Raw genomic sequence first — 22,073 nt, 5'->3', positions numbered from 1 at the left:
GATTCGATCCGTGTATGCTAGCATGCCAGCAGGTGCACGTCTCCACTCGACCACCGAGTGCTTTTATCATTGATATTTGATTCTTCTATTTATGTTTCTACTTTTAACATGTTTTAAAAACAACAACACAATTCAAGCCACAATTTATGTTTTACCGACTGCACACACATCCGATTTATATGCCATATTATTTAAAACTGAAAACGACAAAGAGGATACCACAAAGAAATACGAATGAGATTATAATTTTACATAATGTTTTATTGACAGTATTTAACAACAGGCACATTTTGTTAAATAAAAAAATATCAACAGCACGCAAATTCTGCGGCAGTGAAGACTTACATTAAAATACGCGCATCTCCAACACTTCCGCTTTAGATATTGCAAACTCCATGGTTTGGGCCCTCACAAACTACGTCCCTGCGCACTTGAGTTGCACGAATTAATTATAAATTCAATATATTCTTATGTGCGAAAATATAACCGTATGCCGACGGACACACGCACGTACAAAGGTAAACCGAAAATGAATCCGCGATTGATAAACACTCGTACCACAACAATGTCATTTTTTTTTAAGGAATATAAGTCAATTGACTTAATTATGATGAAGAAACAGAAATAGTGGCGATGGACACGCGCGCTACATACGACGATCGGAATGGAACTGCATGTGCGCTAAACTGCACACAGCGACACAGCTACCAGCGACAACACGAGGTCACTATCAATTTTGCGCGATACGTTCCTTGAACGCGACAAAAAATTATTTACATACAATTTCGATACAGGGAAATAAAGAATTAAATTTCGCATCTATGAAAATTATACCGAACTAAGTTTAAAACCGCGTTCGCGTGTTATAATAAAAAAACTACAATTCCTGGCGCAACGAGTACAAGTGCGTATACACACAACTATCATTATAACTCGCGTTACGGAATTTTCTCGCAATAAATTTCGATACAGGGAAATGAAGAATTAAATTCCGCATCTAGGAAAATTATTGTGAGCTATGTTTAAGACCGCGTTCGCGTATTATCATAAAAAACTACAATTCCTAGCGCAAAGAGTACAAGTGCGTATACACATAACTATCATTATTACTCGCGTTACGGAATTTTCTCGCAATAAATTTCGATACAGGGAAATAAAGAATTAAATTCCGCATCTAGGAAAATTATTGTGAGCTATGTTTAAGACCGCGTTCGCGTGTTATAATAAAAAAACTACAATTCCTAGCGCAACGAGTACAAGTGCGTATACACACAACTATCATTATAACTCGCGTTACGAAATTTTCTCGAAATAAATGTCGATACAGGGAGATACAGAATGAAATTCCGCATCTAAGAAAATTATGCCGCACTTACAGTCAGTGCCGGTTTTAGCACTACCAGCGCCCTGGGCGAGATTTCTACGGCGCCCCCTAACTGCAAATCAAACCCATACGAAAAAACCGGCCAAGTGCGAGTCGGCGCCCCTGGGAGGTCGTCCAACCGCGCCATGCCCTAAGGCCGGTACTGCTTTAGATTAGACCACTCTTGCACTCTTATCTGAAGCAAACAGAAATCTAATCAAGCCTGAGAAACGCAAAATACAGACCGTTTACCACCATAGATCTTTCCTTGATGGAGTGTTTCCTAAAATATGCACATTAAATTAATGTCTTTGTTTTGTTTGTTATTGTTTAGCATCACTTACTCTAAGATTTGTGATATCTTGATGAGGCATTGTAGTTTGAACCAAACCTTCAATCATGTTGCATTCAAGATCATCCTGGCTTTTACCCTTGATAAGTTCGAAGAGGCTGTAGGTACATCAGATCCGGTCGAGTAGTATCAGTTTCCCCCGGATGTTGATGGCTTCGAATCGTTTTATTAGTTCAATGGCGGCGAGTACCGGTGTACTACTGAAACCTTGAGTGTGTTGGAATGCAGTCCATGTGACTAGGCAACCTTTCCTCAGAAGTAAAATAGATCTGGAACACGGAATAAAAATCATTAAATAATTACATATTATAATGTATAATAATTATTAAAATCATTTCCCCGGGTGCTATTAATTATCATTAAAATGTACATGCAAATACGGAATATACTCGTTAGAGAAAATTAAAGAAAACATAACATTAATTTCAACTGAAACTAATCGCGCCACAGAGCACACGAAAATTTGGTATTAACAATAAAACTGATTTCGCAATATTAGAAATACGTACCGGATAGAATAAAATTTTATGAGGTAAAAGTACTCAAAAGTGACATTTTTCAATTTTTGCCCATTATATTCAATCGCGAATATCTCGTAAACTAAGAGAGATAATTAGGATCTGATCGCAGCGTCTTAATCTACGGACTATTCTCTATAAGATAGGATAGTTTTAACGGAAACCAGAGAGATGAAATTTTAATTCTTAAGAAAAAATTGCCGCGGGGTTGATAATTTTAACAACCAACGAATTGCTGATTATGAAAGATTGGAAAATTCTCTATCAGATAAAAATAGTTATATTTCCTACAGTAAAAGGTCCAAAAACGCAATTTTTCAATTTTTGACGATTTATTTGAATTGCGAATATAAAGGAACGAGTCGCAGGTACTTTATCTACCGACAATTCTCTATCCAATAAGCTAGTTAAATACGAAATTTAAGAGTTGAAATTTTAATTCACAAAAAAATGGACAAATGGGCTTGATAATATATTTCCACGATTTTCGACAGTGAATATCTTCCAAACTAATAGAAATAGCGACCAGAAAATTATAGATTATGGAAGATTGGAAAGTTCGCTATATGAATATGAGTCACTTCTACCGCTACCATCGTACGGTGCCACGAACACGACTCACTTCTACCGCTCCCCTTGTACGGTGCCCTGAATACGAGTCACTTCTACCGCTACCCTCGTACGGTGCCCTGAATACGAGTCACTTCTACCACTACCCTCGTACGGTGCCATGAACACGAGTCACTTTTACCGCTCCCTTTGTACGGTGCCCTGAATACGAGTCAATTCTACCGCTACTCTCGTACGGTGCCCTAAACACGAGTCACTTCTACCGCTACTCTCGTACGGTGCCCTAAATACGAGTCACTTCTTCTACCGCTGCCCGCGTACGGTGCCCTGAATGGGAGTCACTTTCACCGCCACCGAATGAAACTCAACTATACCTACAATTGCAATTAATTGCAATATAACTAAATAAACATAGAAAAATCAACGTACTTGACATATTTAAGTCAATAAACCTGAATAGTGCACACCTTTTAAACTAAAAGCGATAACGACCAACAGATTGAAGAATAAGAAAGATTGGAAAATTCTCGATAAGATAAAAATTAAAACTTATTTTAGTCTTTGGGCCCTAAAAATTTCAATTTTTTTATTTTAGTCAAAAGATAAGAAATAACAATCGCTTCGCTTGAAGTGACAACACATATATAACATATATAATATAATAATCTATAAAACACTACGAAAATATGATAATAAAGAAAAACAAACGGCCGAAATAGAATCGATCAATGCGGTTGAGAATATTATTTTATTTACTTACTGGTTAGTATTGTAAAACTTCCATCGTAAACGGCATCCGTCGGCACCCCGCTCACGAACAAATACACAATACTTGTATTTCGCGAACATCTTATAAGCGATAAATCATTATCGAAACACAATAAGCAAAAATAATCACTAAGAACACCGAAAGTAATACGCGTTACCGAATTAAATCCTAAGAAAGGAGAATCGCGACGACCGCGTGCGAACCATCCGTCGCATACGATGAAACTAATTTTTATTCGTGCAGCGTGAGCAAACGGTACACGGAACGCCATCACACGGTCGCGTATATAGAACAAAACTACACACTACTATCGTACGCGAATCACCTGACAATAAGAGATAAGAACAAACCGGTCGAATTCCAGTGCGGAATTAAAATAGCGCAAACGATTTCAAAATAATGCGCAATTTCCACAGTAAATTTACGAAAATGACAAAACTTGCCAACTTTTGGGGGCGGCTTTCAAGCACTTTTCGCGTGATTTATGGGGCCGGCGGAGACCCACCGCTTTTGCGCTATTTACGTTTGTAAGCGATATTGTAATGTCGCCAATGTAAATAAATATCATGTAAATTAATTTCCATCGTAATCTGTTAAATATGAAGATTGGTTATCCAAGGTTTCTAAGTGTTCAAATGGCTGCGCACCGTGTACCTACTGTTCAAGCCGAATAAATGCAATTATTGTTGACTTTTCGTAAGATAATCACAAATGATATTTATAGAAATGATAAAAAAATCTATATTTACAATTTTATGCAGATAAAATGATTTTATCAAATGCAGTAAAACCACAGTTTGTATAAGTGGGAATTTCAAAATTTAAAACTTACAACTGACAAAATAATCAGCGTATTAAATACACCTAGCGCCGCCTGTTGGTGATGTTTCAAACTCCCAATACCACCAACGGTTTGCATAGCAGAACTGCAGACCTCTGTTGGGTACGCGTATGCGAATGATTCAAAACTGTTTGAAAGTCGACGACACACCGATGGGAGCCGAAGCAGTTAACCTGTAATTCCCTACTAAGCATTTAACTCTTACAAATATCATCACTTCCAAAAGGCAAATTATGAGTGAAAAAAACGAGAAAAATGTACCGGATAAGCACCAGCCCGGCGATGGCATCCGATCCATGAAAACGTCAAGAGTTTTTCGCGTCGTTAACTTCGAATTGTATGCAAAACCTGTAAGCACCCCACACTAGTACACACCGCTACATAATAATGTACACTCCAAACAAACGCGATTATATTCGAAAGCATTTCATACAACTGTTATCAATAGCAGCATTAAAATCGCTATAAATTATATATTTAAAGTTTATCTGTGTAATAAAATGTTACTACGCGTTGAATTAATTTGGGTCATTGTTTTATGCATTGATTTGTTCTAGAACATGGTAGTGATGGCGATCGGCTTAACCGCATTCATTGGCTGTTCCGCCTACATTGCCTACATGCGAAGCGAGTGGGCCGACAGGGGTTATTACTCCACCTACACGGCCGACGGGGAGGAAACATTCAAGAAAAGAAAGTCGAGATGGGATTAACAACACAACAAGAATTCAATTAGATCCTTAATGTACATATTTAGAGAAATATTAATAATAAATAAATTATGACGTCATAATCCATAAAATGCGTTGTGCGCTACTGCCGCAAGGTGGTGTAACTTGTAATCTAAAATAATTAATTTTTAAATAAACATTTTCTAGCACATGTTGTATTATTGTCATAAGCACATTTACGATTACGATTATATAATGTAGATAGTGTATGTACATATTTAGGAAAACAATAATAAACTAATTATGACGTCATGATCCATAAAATGCGTTGTGAGCTACTGCCGCAAGGTGGAGTAACTTGTAACCTAAAATAATTAATCCTTACTAATATTATAAATGCGTATGTCCTGAAGTTTATCGTGCTTTCACGCAAAAACTACTTAACAGATCATCATGAAAATTTGTACACATATTCTTAGTGGTCCCCGATAGGTTATAGGCTACTTTTTATTTAATAAAAATAACTATTTTTTAAATTAAAATAAAGAAATTGTTTAGTCACTAACACCTCTGCATCTGGTTATTTGACTACTTTAACGCCATCTAGCATTCCAGCAATGAAGCTCACACCTAAGTACTATAGTACCATCACACTGTATTACCGACAGCTACGTCAACATCAAATCCGTACACATATTCTTAGTGGTCCCCGATGATCCCGGAATGGTTATAGGCTACTTTTTTATTTAATAAAAAAAAAACATTTTTTAAATAAAATAAAGAAATTGTTTAGCCAATAATACCTCTGCATCGGGCTAATTGACTACTTTAACGCCATCTAGCATTCCATCTAAAATTTAAAACTTTATTGCATGTAGTAATTTTTTCACATAGATAATCCTTGCCAAGCAGTGAAATATACATTCTTTCTATCAATCCGTTTCAACTATGTATAATGATTTCTAATATTTATTTGATGGATTCAACGCGAGCGAAGCCGCGGGTTAAAGCTAGTTATGAAATAAATATTTTCATGCTCACGTTGTATTATTGTCATCAGCACATTTGCGATTACGATTATTAGCGTATAGTGTATAACACGTTAACCCGTACCAGTAAGCTAAGGAAACAGTATCAACGCCGCCGTCGACGCGTCCACGCCGCTCACAACGCGCACACTTTTCCACCACCGGCGCGGCGCGCAGTCGCCGCCCGAGACTCGGGAATATGGATTTTCCAAAGGGATGCTGTCAGAGCACGGTGGCGCGCGCGCGGCGCAACAAGGCTCGCGGCTGGCGATCATGTCGACCCTTCCGCATACCGCCCGAAACCTAATCAGCCGGTGAGTAACAATTTCCTATCTATTTACGCACGTTTTTCATGTTTACTCTATGATTAACAATATTAATTATTTGCACATGATTTATAAACAAATCCACTGCATAATCGTAGAACATTTGTTTTGATGGCCTCGTTATTTTGCATTGCGCGATGTCTGAGAGAACAGCAAGCATCCGAAGTGCGCTCTATTTATCAACTTAATATCATGATAATACCTAATATACGTAAATTGTAAGTGAAGCATATTTATAATGTTACATAATTTAATGGCTGGTGTATTAAATTAGTTTAAAATGTTAGAAAACTGTGTCCAAGTTGTGCAGTGACGAGTGAATTTCAGTTTTCAGTCTAAGGGGGTGAATGTGCAAAGCTGGAACAGTAAGAAGTAATAGAAAAAGGGGTGCATAGTAATGACCGTTCAAAATCAGTGCGCCACCATGCAAATGTGAAAACGTGTTTCACTATCAACCAGAATCAAGGCCAGTACCAGAAGCATCTAGACTGTGAGAAAACTGAAATGAATAAATAATTATTCTACGCATTATCACTATTCTTGACAATGTTGACTGAAATTGTTAACTATAAATTATGAAGTTTAGAAATTTAAATGAAAGCATGAAACACGTATTTTGTTATTGCTTGAGTTGGCCAACAGCTATTATTATATTATATCAAATTTAATAGGTAAAAAATGTAAACCGGTGTCCCAATTGTATTTATATATTTTTAAATTTTATTACTCTCGCTGTCGCTCCACTTTGCGTGCTTTTGATCTCAGTGGCTAAATAATAAAGAGGTAATAACCGAAAATATGAGCGCCTACTGACGAGGTTTTCCATTTCATTATTCATCAACCACGTAACTAACTAAATATATATTTAAAAAATAAGGTGCGCTTATCTAGAAACCGGCAAATATGTCTACGCCTCGAAATTTGCATATTAGTTGCGCGTAATATTCGTAATTTCACTTTGAAACTGTTCAATATTCTATTCCTGGATACCGAAAGTTACAGTGAAAGAAAAGGCAAGTCAATATTTTCTTTTTACATTGTTCCGACAAGTTCACACGTTTTTTGACACTACTTGAATTTCTGATTACGTATTCGTGTTGTCCGCTAAAATATCGACCTTATTCAATAAGGCATTGTTTGATCATTCGCCCCGCTTTCGACGTTATCAAAACCATGTTCACATGCATCATGCTCGCGTTACTTTCTTTGCGGTGGTAGACACGCTCGTTTAAGATAGATGCTAATTTAATGAGGCGGTTTATCAGTGCGGATTTTTTTTTCACGAACAAAGCATAACGTTGTTGAAAATTAGTTCTGGTCACTTTAAAACGCATATAAAACGTAGTACGGACCGAGAATTACGTTGCAGTAAGCATAAATTCTCGTAAACAAAATCTATTCATAAAAATATAATGGAAAAACGATACTTTGAAGGCGTAAAAAAAAACACGATACGACTGCACACGTTACAGTTGTGTTGTGATACACGCCCATCGCGTTAAATTTTAGCAGCGATGTTAAATTAATCCACACCTAAACACCGAACCAGTCCCAAACAATGAAGCAATTTAATAGCGGAAATAATAAAATTTAAAGATTTAAATTTTTATGTCCCGGAGAATTTCCTTTTGATTGCTGTTGATAATAATTCAATAAATTATACCGAAACATGCTTTGTTTTTATAAAATTTTACCATAATACAAGCATGGCGAAAAATTTGTCTACTCTCATTGAAAATCTATTTTCAGTTGAGCATTACACTAATAGCGGTGGCGTTAAAATGCATTATGTTGTTTGTACTCATACAGGAAAAGTGGAACGCACTTGGAAAGGCAGAACTGTAACAAGTGCTTTACCAATATAGCCCATCAACCAAGGCCACGTGCAATGAACACGTGGCTCAATTACCAATACGTTATTAGAATCCTCAATATCTATTTATCAATCATTTATTTACGACGGATATTTGTGGTTACGAGAATATAAAAATAACCAAATCTCTGAAAGTTTTAGTAGGCAACCAAAATAACAAACCGCACCGTCCGGATAACAATGAATACCACGAATCAAAAACGAATAAAAATGTTTTTTTTTATCTGGGTTTTATGCAGATGATAAGTGCTCTATCTATTTACCCATACGTAATTATGATGGCAATAACAAAAGTCTCGGCAGTAAAAACAAACAGATTTGCCGCTGAAAACATAAACACAGCAGTGTCGACAAATCAATCAAGCATTAATATTAAACACACCGAGAGGATCAATAATAAATACACGCCGCATGTGAAGAACTATATTTTAACTAACTACACGCGATAATGACCGTGTTTTCAATGGCACTTTCGCGTGAATTCGAAAAATCTATAGAGTAATTCAACACACACACAATGTCAACTTTATGCATTTTTTTTATCTACATTCTCCATATTTATGAATATATATTTATTTCGTTCCTCGCAGACGATGTTGATGTCAACATCGAGAAGTCCGTAATGCCTCCGCGACTGTCGGTGCGCAGGTTCTTCCTGTGTCTGCTGTGCTGCGGAGGCGTGCTGCTCGTCCTCGTCATTTACCACCATCGCAGCTTTCTGGCGGCGGTCGATCCGTACACGTTCGGCAGCGACGGCGCGTCCCCGCAGTCAATCTACGACGCCACCGAGTCGTGGGACCCGGAACCGGGCGATTCTCACGGCAAGCATGGCCTGCCTCAAGCGGAGGATGTGCCGCCGGGGAAACGCCATTGGTATTTCAGCGGAGGCACGGAGTTTCCGGAGAAAACACCCGGACCGCACAAACTTTTCCCGTACAATGATCCTGGGGATAGAGTGTTGGAGCAGTTGATGTATTTACCTGATGATTTTGAAGGTAAGTAATAATTTTCCAATTTATATCCTTTAACGTTGTTGTAATAATTCCTGATTGATTTTTAAGGATATGATAGTCCAGAGAAAGTAATTTTGGCCTACAACGGCCTAGGTCAATGGGACAAGAAGGCTGGAACTGGTGCGTTTCATGGTTGTCCGGTAAACAGATGTTCGCTAACGGATGACAAACGACGAGCGGTGGACGCGGACGCCATTATCTATAAGGATCACTTTTCGCATCCAGGCGTGACGCGTTCGCCAAACCAAGTGTGGATGTTATACTTCCTAGAATGCCCGTACCACACGCAAAACATCAAATATGCAGACCTTTTTAATTGGACCGCTACTTATCGTAGAGATTCCACTGTCGTTGCCCCATATGAAAGGTGGACATATTTTGATCCAAAGGTAAACACATTCTCTCGTAATTATTCACATTCTTTACATAACAAATCTAATATTGCGTGCACGTTGATAAAATATTATTTACAGCACTATCACTCACCGTTCCACATAACTTCACTTTATAACTTGATAAACCACACGTCACAAACTCTATTTTTGTGATTTAGGTACACGTAACACATGTATACTCGTACATTAGAAATAACCGAGACGCGATAAACGGACGTAAAGACGCATAATTGGATAATTTAGAATTGTTTTGCCAACGAATTACTCCACTGAGCTGGAGATTATGTCACCTGCGGGGTGGTTTTGCGTATTCTGCATGCTTGCAGAAAATTGATCCAATCCAATTAAAATGTTGAATGCAATCAATCCACTCATTGTTTTGACATCGCGTGTCAAATTTAAAATTGAAATGAAATCGGGCAGAAAATTAACGCAAATAAAAATTTATGACTTTGCTCTGTTTTACATTTTCGTTAATGGCCGAAACGAAGTACATACTTTCAATTATCATTATCAGCAAATATAAAAATACAATTGTGGATTACTTACATTTTGGTTTTTTCCAGGTCCGACAAAAACCACAGCACTTCAATTACGCCGCCAACAAAACGAAAAAAGTCGCATGGTTCGTTTCCAATTGTGGATCCCGAAACGGGCGGCTAGCGTACGCCCGTGAACTCTCCAAGCACATCTCCGTCGACATCTATGGCACGTGCGGGCCGCTTCGGTGCCCGCGCCATGATAAGGCCTGCTTTGAACTGCTGGACCGCGACTACAAATTCTACCTGGCGTTTGAAAACTCAAATTGTCGCGATTATATCACCGAAAAACTCTACGTCAACGGCCTTGGGCACAATGTGCTCCCGATTGTGATGGGAGCACGCCCGGAAGACTACGAACGCAGCGCACCGGAAGGTTCATATATACACGTGGACGAATTTGCTGGTCCAGCTGAGTTGGCTGCCTACCTACACCGTTTAGATCAGGACGATCGCGCGTACAACGCGTATTTCCGCTGGAAGGGCACTGGTGAGTTCATCAACACGTACTTCTGGTGCCGATTGTGCGCCATGATGCATGCGCCCATCCAGCACAGACACTACGAGGACGTGAACGATTGGTGGCGCGGTCCCGGCGTCTGTACGGCCAAATCATGGCGCAATAGTGACACGTGACTACCTGCAGAAGTGAATTGATCGTAGAATTATCGAAAGATAAAACCAGAAACTGTTTGTTATGCATGTCCCATACAAAATGGCGCCCAAAAACATAATAGTAAAATTAAATTTGTTATCGTATACATTACAAGAAGAAGAAACTAAACTAAAACAAGAAAAGTATTAATGTGATCGTAACGCAAATTAAACGTTTACACAATAGAATGTTGTCTAGTGACTAAAGGCTGAGAAAACTTAACCTTGATAAAACTTAAATGAGTAAGCAAGTTTTTTGCTGATCGAGAAACTTGAGTTTGCATTAACTCCGCAAAAAGTTATTTCATTGCGTAATATGTATTAAAATGGCACAAAGTAAGCCAACGATTATGATTACAAAAATCCAATCATGCCGTATATAGAATTATTTGTATATTATTTTTAACTTTTTACTTTTAAGCACATCTAGTCGGCTCATTTTACTTAATTTAAAAATAAATTAAAGTTAAACATGGCGACTGTAAAGGCGCTCACAATTTACAATCGTATTTGTGTCGTTAGATGAAGATTTTTGTATAAATATTGTCATCGATGGTTCAACGTTTCTCTGTAAATAATGCATGTACCAACCGATGTGTACGTTGTACAAATAAATACATACCAAATGGAAAATGAAGCAATTTTTGTTACCTACAACCAAATCCTACTGTCACTTACGAGTACTTTTAGCACCGTCGAAATCGTGTCACACGTGAAAATGAGACGTGCTTAATCATACATACGTACAATAAACCGCGTACAGCCAAAACAAAACCTGCGCTAGACGTTTACACCACGTTTATGAACCTATACTAAACTTAACACATATCTCATATTTCACAAACTCGGTCGTGTCCTCTGTCGACGTCGTTGCCACTCAAAACGCTCAAAACCACTTGTTTGCATTTCCACTTGCTGTCAAACTTTTTGGCGTATCAGCATATTGGTGTTAATTTCACGGATGTGAATTTCCGTTTATTTATTCCACTGAAACCATGCAGTGGTCAATACGCCGCTTCTACACATGTGTTTTGTGCTTCGGAGGCGTGATACTTGTCTTCCTCGTCTACCATCCTCGCAGCCCTATTTACAGTTCAAGGTTTGGGATTGGTGCAGATTTTTCTACCGGTAGCACTTCTCACACGTGTAAACCCGTCCCTGATCTGAACAATTCGCACACAAAACGAAACTGGTACCTTTGCGGGGGCACTGAATTTCCCGAGAAAACGCCAGGACCACACAAGATTTTCCCTCAAGATGATCCTGGAGATAGAGTGCTAGAGCAATTGATGTACTTGCCTGATAACTATGAAGGTATCAAAATCAGTATTTCAAATCTTCTCAGTTAACAACTTTTTTAAAGTAAGGAATATCATAATCCTCATCACTGAAAATATCAATCCACTGCTCTACAATTTCCACAATTTGTAATTTTCGCTGTATTTCTAGGTTACAATAGTACTGAAAAAGTAATACTGGTCTATAACGACCTTGGTGACTGGAATAATGTAAAAATCAAAACGGGTGCGTTCCATGGTTGTCCTGTAAACCGATGTGTCCTGACGGATGATAAATGGCGCGCGGTAGACGCGGATGCCATCATCTTCAGTGATGCCTTCAAGCATCCTGGCGTCTACCGCCCGCCCAACCAACTATGGATGTTGTACTTCCTTGAGAGTCCCAAGCACACAAAACCGCTTAAATACCCCGAGCTCTTCAACTGGACTCTCACCTACCGGAGAGATTCTACGGTTGTTGATCCGTACAGAAGATGGATGTATTATAATCCCAAAGTAGGTTTCAGTATATTTATTCCTGGATTCATTATGTTTTTTAAGCAAATCAAAAAAGACGAAATAAATTCTTCGTTTCTTTTAATCCGGAAGTGCCGTATACTCAGGTTTATAGGTAGCAAAACAGGTTGGTACTGGCAGATTGGTCATTACCATATGACACGCTGTAGTAAATTTTAATGTAACCGCTAGTTCCGACGGTAGAACCAGTTATTCCATAATTATCACACTATTATTGTAAAAATTTTCTACAATCTCAAATATTCCTTACGTATAGTCGGTCACTACTTATTTTAGACAAACCTGTACCAATTTGCTGTATTATCGTCGTCACAAATTTGCCCGTTCTCTTTGTTACTTCCTCCAACACGTAGAAAGCAACTATATGAAATATACTGCTTGCAGGTCCGTCAAAAACACCAGGAAATGAATTACGCCGCCAATAAAACCAAAAAAGTCGCATGGTTCGTCTCCAATTGCAAAGCGGCCAACAAACGACTGGAGTACGCACTTGAACTCTCCAAATACATCACCGTGGACATCTTCGGCTATTGCGGTCCCTTCCGATGTCCACGCCATGACGAGAATGCCTGCTTCGAATTACTAGAACGCGATTACAAGTTCTATCTGGCATTCGAAAATTCTAATTGCCGCGATTACATCACCGAAAAACTCTACGTGAACGGCCTCGGTCACAATGTCCTTCCAATTGTAATGGGTGCCCATCCATTGGACTACCAATACAGTGCTCCCGAAAAGTCCTACATACACGTCGACGAATTTAGCGGGCCCGCCGAGCTCGCCACGTATCTGCATCACTTAGATAAGAATGACAATGCCTACAACGCCTACTTTCGCTGGAAGGGCACAGGCGAATTTATAAGCACCTACTTCTGGTGTCGACTGTGCACTATGCTCCACGCTCCTACACAGGACAAACACTATTATAATAATGTGAACACTTGGTGGCGTGGTGATGGCATATGCACCAACAAGTCGTGGACTACTGATGGTTACTAGTAGTGTGTATAATCTATGGTTGCTAGTTCCTCGTGCCTTGCGTATCGAAACACGTTGGTTTCGAATAACCCCATGAAAAGTTATTTATTTTCGTAATATTTTATAATATGGCACAAACATAGGCAAACGACTAAGGAGTCAATTAATCAAAAGCACGACATACAAGTTACTGGGGGGTGCAGTGTATAAATCAGTTGCGCTTATAACAAAGAGTAATCCTTTCTTATACGTACATAATAACGTGCATCTCATTTTGATATTATGGCATCATTTGTAAAACGTCCTTACTTGTTTTGTTTTTAAATACTGATCCAGTCTAGCTGACTTCCTACGCTTAATTTACGTTTAACTTTAAACATGGCTGCAAAAGCGCTCACAATTTACAAAAGTGTTTCTGTTTGTGTGTGTTATTAGATAATGTTTTGTATAAATATTGTCATCGATGAACCATCGCTTCTCTGTAAATAATGTTTGTACCGACTGATAGAGACACAAAACGTGTTTTACAAATACACACATGCCAGTGAAAAACCGAACCTTTTAATATAATGAGTTATGATTAATATTCGAGTGTGATGATTATGATGATCAGTTAATAGAATGGCATGCAGTCATTTCAAACTTAACACATTCACAGTTAACGTGATTGTAACATTTTTCTAACGATATTAGTCTCTTGTGATGAAAAAAGTCAGAGTTGTGGGAGACCACAATGGCGGCTGTGTTATTGTGATTTTTAATGTGAAGCATATACCACATCTCTGACTCTCCGACACACTTATAGTATATTGTATACATTGGAAGATACTAGTAAGCTTGTTTCATCATTCGTCTTTCTACGATATGCACTCATGAGTATATGTATAGGGAGATATGTTAGTAAATACTTTACCATAAGCTTAGTGGGATGATAAGGTATTACAACTACGAGTACTAATACTAGCGGTGATCGTTTAAAGGCGGCGGCGGCTGATTAACCCTGCCCGGAATGTCCTGATTCAACTGAGAAGCTGTCACCGACCGAGTTTGTAGCGTGGTGGTGGTCGCACCGGGCTCGTCAAGCAACTGACGTAATCTCTGCAATTGTGCCTCCAACTGACGATTGTGATCCTCCAAGATCTGCATTCTTGCTTCCAAACGCCCTTTGTGCTGGCGCAACAGTCTAGCTTCCGCGACTACATCATGTTGTGCTTGTATCGGTTGCGGATTTGATCCTCTCTGCAATTGGTCATACTCTTGCCGTAGCGCGTTATTCTCCGCCTCTAACTCTCTAATCATATCCTGTAACTCGGCGCGTTGCTCTTCGTCAATCACGAGCATAAGTTGTCCGGGACTAGCGGGTGCGCCCTCTAATGAGTGACATAAATCAGCTATCAAACGATGTTCGTCTTCGGGTGATGCAGCGCGTAATTCCACCTCTGCTAAACGACTCGCATATATTTCCAGCCTTGAATGCATGTCATTGTGTTGCGGAGAAGCCACAGGACTTTCCAATTCATCGCCTTCCAAGACCGATCTTACTGGCAGGTAACCCACTCTTGGGTGTTTCACAAAATGGCGCTTGCTCTTAAACTTATTACGCAATGCTTTTGTAAAATCTCTCACGTCTTCAACCGAAGTTGTAGCTGCGCAATATTCATGCATCGGATGCGATAATTTGTGCCCCTTTGTGAGACGCCCGGAGAAGAAACACCCTTGACACATATCAAAGTTGAAACACTTGAGGCATCTGTACCGCAAGCCTACGATAGGATACTGTTTGCAAGAGTTACACTTTGCTTGATGTTTTGCTGATTCCGCAGCAGCGACGCGATGCAAAACGGGCAACCAGACCAAAGATTGTGGTTCTTGCTTTAACCAGGCGAGAAAATGCGTAGCTTCAAGTTCCTCACGTTCACCCAAACAACTCCGCACACTTGGTTCAATGTTAGAACCGCCAAATGCAGCAACTTCACCGAGTTGCCTTGGTACCTGCAGCACATCGTGCAATAAAAGACCCAATTTTCTCTGATCGGCTTTCTGTTGAAGATCCGCAATCAACCGAAACAAATAACGATATTTATCTTCAAGATGGCCTTTCGCCAAGAGAATCAACCCAACTTTAAAACTCAACACTCGTATCTGACCAGTCCGCTGACTATCATAGACATTCAGCACCCAATTGAGCGCCATGTCAACGCAAAGCGGTACGTCCACCATGTTGGGATTCTGTTGAGCTGTTGCATTGAACAACGACCTCAATACCATCATCATATCGGTCACATCTAGGAGACGGTCGTTTTGCGCACGTAGGCCATGCACATCAAACGACTCCGTCGTTGTTGCAAGAGTAACCAAATCGAAGCATAGCTTTTTTTGAATTGTACGCAATTTTAACGCGGTGCGATATGCGGAAAAACGTACCTCGTTCAGTTGTAGCAAGATGAGAGCTAGTTCGAGCATATGTGGGTGATCCCAATGAGTTGTTTCAGTGCTATGATTTATATAATAAGGTACTTTATTAGGTGTAGTCGCTCTCTCCCATGGCGCTTGTACGCTGGAAGGTCCGGGCGACAATTCACCTTGGCATGCAGTTTGTAAAACATCGCGGCGTTCGCGAATGGCGGCTTGAAGGGCGCGACAACGCGCTGTGCAATCTTCGAGTTGATTGGCTTGAGCCGGAGGCAGGGCATGACCAATCATAGAAGCCTGATTACGGGCTTCCTCCAAACAGCGTTGTAAAGGAGGCAATTGTTGCTCCAAGTTAGTTAAACCATTGAGAAGATCGCGAGCTTCCGAAGGATTTCTAGGACCGCTCCAACTCAATGAAGCGCGTTCAAGACGCGCAACAGCTGCAGAAGATTCTTCCAATGTTGTTGTCAATTGTTTAAGTTTCTAAACAAATAATTCAAAAATCAGAAAGTTATGCTGATATATCGCATGTATAATAAAGCAATTATGGTTGCCTATATTACTTACAACATTGTTCTGTTCAAATCTAGCAGCCATCTGATCGGATCTATCAATCAACGCGTTCCATTTATCGCTAAGTTTGACCAACTCTCGGCGTAAATTTCTCGCAAGTTCACCCGAGGGTTCCCCAGCAACAAATTGTCGTGCAGAGCGTAGAGAACTCTCCACCATTGGTCGTTTATCTTCCAACTGCTGTCTAAACGCACGATGATCATCCTGCCTTGAAGCTAAACCCAACTCAGTGTCTTTCCTAATCACCCATTCTGTCAACTCCCTTAGAGCTAGTAATAATGCATTCCAATATTCTGTGTTATGCTCTAATCTATTTCTTAACTCCATTGTTCTCGATTTTAAAGCTTGCCAACGACGCTCCATCTCATCACCACGCAGCTGCAGCATGAGCGCATCCTCAGGTGCTAAAGTACCCAGCAGCGCTAAACTAGAAGTTCTTAAAGCTTGATGCGTGGTTGATTGCCTGTCTATATCAATCTGAAGTTCTTCCAGACCCTGAGCGCCTCTCCGTGAGTCGCTATCGGCCTCGAGCGACTCGAGCACAGACTCCACCTCGCTTAACCATGCGAGGAACTTGTCAAGAGAGCGGTCGAGGTTTTGCAGAGAGCTCATCGCAGCGTGAAGAAGCTTGCCACGGTTGATCACGCATGCATCGAGTCGAGTATAGAGTTGAGTTATGTCTGATACAGACTTAACAAAGAAGGTTACAAACATTTTTATCTATTCACGACTAGACAACAATAAATTATTAAAAAAAAAACAATAACACCAAGTTTAGGAAAGGAATATATTGTTAAAATAACATAAATTAAACCACATTTAAATGATGAATTGATAAAAAAATTCACTTACTCGCTTAAAACGACTGGTGTCTTCATGTTGATGCATCGCAATGCACTTTTGCGCGAGCTGTTGGAAGTTCTCAACCTGCAGCTTGAAGGTGTGTATCTCGGCGTGGAAGCTCTTTTGCTCGCGCAATTGCATTCCGAGCACGTCGGCCGTATGCCCGACGGGGGCCATCTGCCCAAGACGCTTCTCCAGCCGCTGCAGCCATGATTCGATCTCGATCTTCTTCTGATCGAAGATGTCTTCTTTACTGCGCTGCATCGCTGCAGTCAACAACTGCACCCAACTGCCGCACGCGAACCTCACTCGATACACTCACGCACCAATTAATTACCCGCACATCATCTTGATCAGCAAATGATGGGGATCGACTCGTGCGCTGGAGGACGTAGGGCGATGACTCGCGGAACCCGGCGGCGGTGGCGGCAGCGGCGCAACACAGTCCGTCAACACACGACGCGGAAAGATCAATGTGAGCCAGGTCGACGACCGCGCACAATCAGCTGCTGGGTGTAAGATAACCCCACATTTTCGGACACACCGGGCGCAAACTGCCGAAACTTTGATTTGTTTATTTTGGTTTTCTTTTAGTTTTAATGGTGTTTAATTTCACACAATGGCGTTGCGATATGCGCGGATGTTTGGTTTAATTAGGTTGCCAGGACGTCTAAAAATAGTTTAACTAACTTTACTCTTTTGTAGAAATAGAGGTAGCTTAAAATTGAGAAATATTTAAGAGTTTGAAAATATGAATGTAAACTTATTTGTTCACCAAAACTATAAAGTTTTAATCACTTATCTGAATTATTTATGAAGCTCTATTCAGATAGTGCTTGTGAAACTTGACCATTACAAGTTCAAGTGTCAATTCTTGTTTAAAACTTATTTAGCACACAGGTGCAACAAGGACAACTAATATTCTCTTATTCCGCAACCATTTATATCAGTCACTAGACTTTTTTAAAATTATATTTCACTTGCAATCATAGTATTATTGATTTCACTAATAAATGAAACACTTTGTGGTACAAGAGAGAGTTTGGACATTCGCTTGTGTACGATCGGAATAAAATTGAATCAAGAGCCCTGCAATTGTGCTACTGGACGACTCAGACGCGACTGAGCAGTGTTCGCCGCACACTACATAGATCCCGGAAATAGGTGGGGATAGACCACTCTTAGGTGGTTGGTTGGTCCCTTGCAGGCATCAAAACCCAAATCGTACTGACCCAACTATGTATGTTGATTCCTCTTTCCTTTGACGAGTGTGTCCTCTCGCCAATGCGGGTTCATATCCCAGTTCATATAAAATACATGTTTTATTCAAATAGCGTACGGTAATTTAAATATAACAACGAGTTAAACGTACATTAGTTAATAATAGTTTCGTGTATGAAATAGATAAATATACAAATTACAATAATATTAAAAATAAGACAATACAAATTAGTGGGTTCTCAGTACCAATGATGAATGGAACACATTCACTCACCTTATTTATCCCTATTCAATTATCATCTTGTGGCGGGGAATATTTTCGAAATTTCTTTAAAATCGCGTAATACGCATTGGACATCAATGTTGCATTGTTAATACGGTTGCGTACCCAGCATGCCGCCGAGCTTGTCATGCGCATATCGGATCTTGTCGTAAAGACTCGTCGAACACCCGTTGCGCTCAATGGACTCGAACCGGAACGTGCGGAACGATCTATCTTGGTCGATGTAGCTGATCGCAGCCATCAGCGGACACATGATTATTTTTGAATGGTCGCTAAAGTTTATCTGCAGAAATCAAAAATTAGCAAACATTTTTGAAACATTTTAGTAAACGTACTTGAATGGTGCCGTTGTTCAGTTGCATTAGGACACCGGATGTAGACCTACACCATTGGTGCAAAGCCGGGATACGCGAGAGTGAGTCAGGTGCAGCACGCACCACCGACGCTCCTGCTTTGATAAGATGCTCCTTCATGTAGCGACTGAAGTACGATAGTAGTTTCATTTTCTTGTCAAGTGCCTTGGGGAAATCATCGACAGTCATATAGCTTTCATCGCCGTTCTTTTCGACGTAATGTACGTTACTATAATAAAAAGAATAATACAAATTTAGTATTACAACAAAATGCTAAGCAATTATGAACTTACATAGCATTAGGCAGTAATATCAACTTCGTCGAATCGTTAAACATAACGCCCACGCTCTCATCGCAGAGTTGATAGCCAAAGCCATATTTGTCCGAATAATCCACCCATTTGGAGATCCAGATCAGCGGCTGAGCAGCCGGATCAGACATCTCGTCGCCGAAGTTCTGATTGCTGCGCGCCGGTTTCACCGCCAACACGTCTGTGAGCATCTTGCGCAGGATCAGTAGATTCTCCCTAGGATCGAAACCACGGTTGGTGCGATACTCAGTCACACCGCTTGCAGCAATAGAATTACGCGGTTTCGACGGCGAAACTGAACTGGCAGCAGCACCACCTAATAAATTAACAAAAACAAATTTAAAAATAAATTGATTTGAAAATATGAACATTAAAATACCATTGACTTCAATGAGAGGCCTCCGTTGGAGGCTTTCGACTTGGTCGAAACGTGGTGCCATCGACAAACAACTGCTAGGCAGCGATAAAGGCGTGTAACCTAAGAAGAAATCATGGGCGTCGATCTGCCTGATCTTTGGCCGCTTGTAAGGCTCCTGCTGCAGCATCAACATGATGAGATGCTTGGAATTTTCTGATATATTATTAGATATTCTAAAAACCCACCAAAAAATTAATAAGCAATTCATAAAACATAATGAATTACATCTTACTTGTAATCACATTTCTTAATTTTTGAATAAGTCTCTTTCAAGCTACTTGTCTCGAACGGTGGCCGACCAATGAGTAGCGTGTACATGATGCATCCCAATGACCAGACGTCCACCTCGAACGAGTGACCCTTCTTCGTAAGAATCTCCGGCGCAATATAATTCGGCGTTCCGCATAACGTCTTCTTACGTTCGCCATCGAATTCAATTTTGGCCGCCAGCCCAAAATCACCAATCTTCACGTTCAGCTCGTCGTTCAGAAAGATGTTGCCTAACTTAAGATCGCGATGTATGATGTTGTTAGAGTGCAGGTAATCTATACCAGAGATAAGCTGCTTCATGTAGAAGCGTGTCTCCGGCTCGGTGAGCACTTTTCGGCGTTTGTGTAGTTCCATCATTGACTAATTTCAAATAAAGTCATATCACATTATTTAAACATTTTATTGTTTGATTTCTGATACATACCCGTCTGCGACATAATTCCAGCACAACGTAAATATTATGCACGTCTTCGAAAAATCCATTAAAACCAACAATGTGTTTATGCCTCAGTGACTGATGAATGGCAATCTCTTGCGTCATTTTATCCCGCTGATTTTGTTTCTGCATGAGTGTCTTGGAGACAATCTTTCCCGCATAAACCAACCCATTGGTGTCGGTTATCTCGTAGCACTTTGCAAAGCCACCCTAGATGCAAATGAGAAATTTACAATTAAAACAAAGCATTGAGATAATCCTTTATCGTATTTATCACGCCGACCGTTAAAAATTTAAAAGGTCGACACCTGCGCGTTACATCCACTGAATCCAACCAATTTCTCCATCTTGTTTTTTTCTTTATTCAACGTGCGGCGCCGATATTCATTTAGTAATGGGCGTATGAACATAACTCCATTGTTTTTAATGTTTTGTCTACCTTGTCTGGGCCAGTAATAAAGAACGAGCTGCACTTACCTTGCCGAAAAACCGGCCCTTCCTGTACATCATCTTCGTGTTGGAATCATATATTTGATCAGGAATAATCTCATTTTTCTCGTCGCGCGACATCCTGCCTTCCGATTAAAATATAATAAATATAAAATATGTTAATATAGTATGCTTTTGACTCGCGGGTGAGTGTATTTGAGCCGGAGTGCTTGAATGGTGCTTGCGCGAAACGGCAAGACGCGCAGCGCGACAGGAATGGCAGCGACTGGTGAGATGAAAACGTGCTTGGCGGTTACAAAATATTCGATTCGAAAAACTGTCGTCCAGCGTGCAACCGTCAACTAACCGTCAGTGTGTTGCCATAAAAACAGCGCATGCGTAGTGAGCGGTAAACAGGATTCTGAACGCACGTTATACTTTTGTTACGCAGATGTCGCTCAAATGTATGTTGTATTAATTTTGAAGAAGGTTGTTGAAGATTTTGCTTAAATAAAATATGTCTGCAAAACTATTAAGGAAGATTTTGAGACCGAGAAACCATAATTGGAATTTAAGTCCAAAATTTGTCATTTCCAGTAGTAAAGTTAATGATTTAACAAAACCAAAATAATTTAACACCATTCGTCAATACATTTAACATTTTTTTACTATAAAGTGATTCAAGTAATTTTCCTGTTACGTCTAGAAATTGTATCAATTTGCAATTTGTTTGTACGTAATCGAATACTAAAATTACTACACACTCTCCTATTAACATTCTTCGTAATTGTTATTTGTCTGAGATAAGCAGCGCCTGAAT

The 22,073-nt window shown here is 39.9% G+C and overlaps 5 protein-coding genes and 2 long non-coding RNA genes across 10 annotated transcripts; 4 read left to right on the top strand and 3 right to left on the bottom strand.

Moving 5' to 3' along the window:
• Positions 1-240: 240 nt before the first annotated feature.
• LOC135796416 (uncharacterized) lies at positions 241-4,538 on the bottom strand. 2 transcript variants are annotated; one of them, XR_010549335.1, is made up of 3 exons: positions 4,405-4,538; positions 1,708-1,984; positions 241-1,646 (listed from the first exon to the last, which is right to left on the bottom strand). It is a non-coding gene; the product is annotated as an uncharacterized lncRNA (long non-coding RNA). The 2 variants fall into 2 exon arrangements; XR_010549334.1 differs by lacking the exon at positions 4,405-4,538 and adding an exon at positions 3,564-3,799.
• A 9-nt stretch (positions 4,539-4,547) lies between these two features.
• On the top strand, positions 4,548-5,293 carry LOC135796414 (small integral membrane protein 8). The gene is made up of 2 exons (XM_065308432.1): positions 4,548-4,763; positions 4,971-5,293. Exons 1-2 carry the CDS (start codon positions 4,647-4,649, stop codon positions 5,124-5,126), a joined length of 273 nt encoding a protein of 90 aa, XP_065164504.1. The 5' UTR covers positions 4,548-4,646; the 3' UTR covers positions 5,127-5,293.
• A 917-nt stretch (positions 5,294-6,210) lies between these two features.
• Positions 6,211-11,545, top strand: LOC135796409 (glycoprotein 3-alpha-L-fucosyltransferase A-like). Of its 2 annotated transcripts, none has more exons than XM_065308427.1 (4): positions 6,211-6,426; positions 8,902-9,306; positions 9,373-9,713; positions 10,286-11,545. In XM_065308427.1, the coding sequence occupies exons 2-4, from the start codon at positions 8,934-8,936 to the stop codon at positions 10,892-10,894; spliced, it is 1,323 nt and encodes a 440-aa protein (XP_065164499.1). In that variant the 5' UTR covers positions 6,211-6,426; positions 8,902-8,933; the 3' UTR covers positions 10,895-11,545. The 2 variants fall into 2 exon arrangements, with proteins under 2 accessions (XP_065164499.1, XP_065164500.1); XM_065308428.1 differs by lacking the exon at positions 6,211-6,426 and adding an exon at positions 6,634-6,656.
• A 41-nt stretch (positions 11,546-11,586) lies between these two features.
• On the top strand, positions 11,587-14,261 carry LOC135796410 (glycoprotein 3-alpha-L-fucosyltransferase A-like). Its single transcript, XM_065308429.1, has 3 exons — positions 11,587-12,226; positions 12,362-12,705; positions 13,111-14,261. The coding sequence occupies exons 1-3, from the start codon at positions 11,908-11,910 to the stop codon at positions 13,723-13,725; spliced, it is 1,278 nt and encodes a 425-aa protein (XP_065164501.1). The 5' UTR covers positions 11,587-11,907; the 3' UTR covers positions 13,726-14,261.
• Positions 13,784-18,021, bottom strand: Dys (Dystrophin). Its single transcript, XM_065308419.1, has 3 exons — positions 17,542-18,021; positions 16,684-17,379; positions 13,784-16,599 (listed from the first exon to the last, which is right to left on the bottom strand). The coding sequence occupies exons 1-3, from the start codon at positions 17,794-17,796 to the stop codon at positions 14,665-14,667; spliced, it is 2,886 nt and encodes a 961-aa protein (XP_065164491.1). The 5' UTR covers positions 17,797-18,021; the 3' UTR covers positions 13,784-14,664.
• On the top strand, positions 16,820-17,551 carry LOC135796417 (uncharacterized). The gene is made up of 2 exons (XR_010549336.1): positions 16,820-16,961; positions 17,034-17,551. It is a non-coding gene; the product is annotated as an uncharacterized lncRNA (long non-coding RNA).
• Positions 18,022-18,835: 814 nt separating the features above from the next.
• polo (Serine/threonine-protein kinase polo) lies at positions 18,836-21,699 on the bottom strand. 2 transcript variants are annotated; one of them, XM_065308421.1, is made up of 7 exons: positions 21,302-21,662; positions 20,813-21,034; positions 20,351-20,748; positions 20,080-20,291; positions 19,683-20,016; positions 19,372-19,618; positions 18,836-19,319 (listed from the first exon to the last, which is right to left on the bottom strand). In XM_065308421.1, exons 1-7 carry the CDS (start codon positions 21,392-21,394, stop codon positions 19,125-19,127), a joined length of 1,701 nt encoding a protein of 566 aa, XP_065164493.1. In that variant the 5' UTR covers positions 21,395-21,662; the 3' UTR covers positions 18,836-19,124. The 2 variants fall into 2 exon arrangements, with proteins under 2 accessions (XP_065164493.1, XP_065164492.1); XM_065308420.1 differs by having other exon boundaries at positions 19,683-20,291; positions 21,302-21,699.
• Positions 21,700-22,073: the final 374 nt, after the last annotated feature.

The sequence above is a fragment of the Atheta coriaria genome, unplaced genomic scaffold, assembly GCF_025399875.1.
Source record: "Atheta coriaria isolate IRGN ID8LTWV9N9 unplaced genomic scaffold, Caltech_Dcor_3.1 hic_scaffold_7_pilon, whole genome shotgun sequence".
Classification (NCBI taxonomy): domain Eukaryota; kingdom Metazoa; phylum Arthropoda; class Insecta; order Coleoptera; family Staphylinidae; genus Dalotia; species Dalotia coriaria.
Note: the sequence above shows the minus strand (reverse complement) of the source record. Positions and strands in the feature narration are given on the sequence as shown.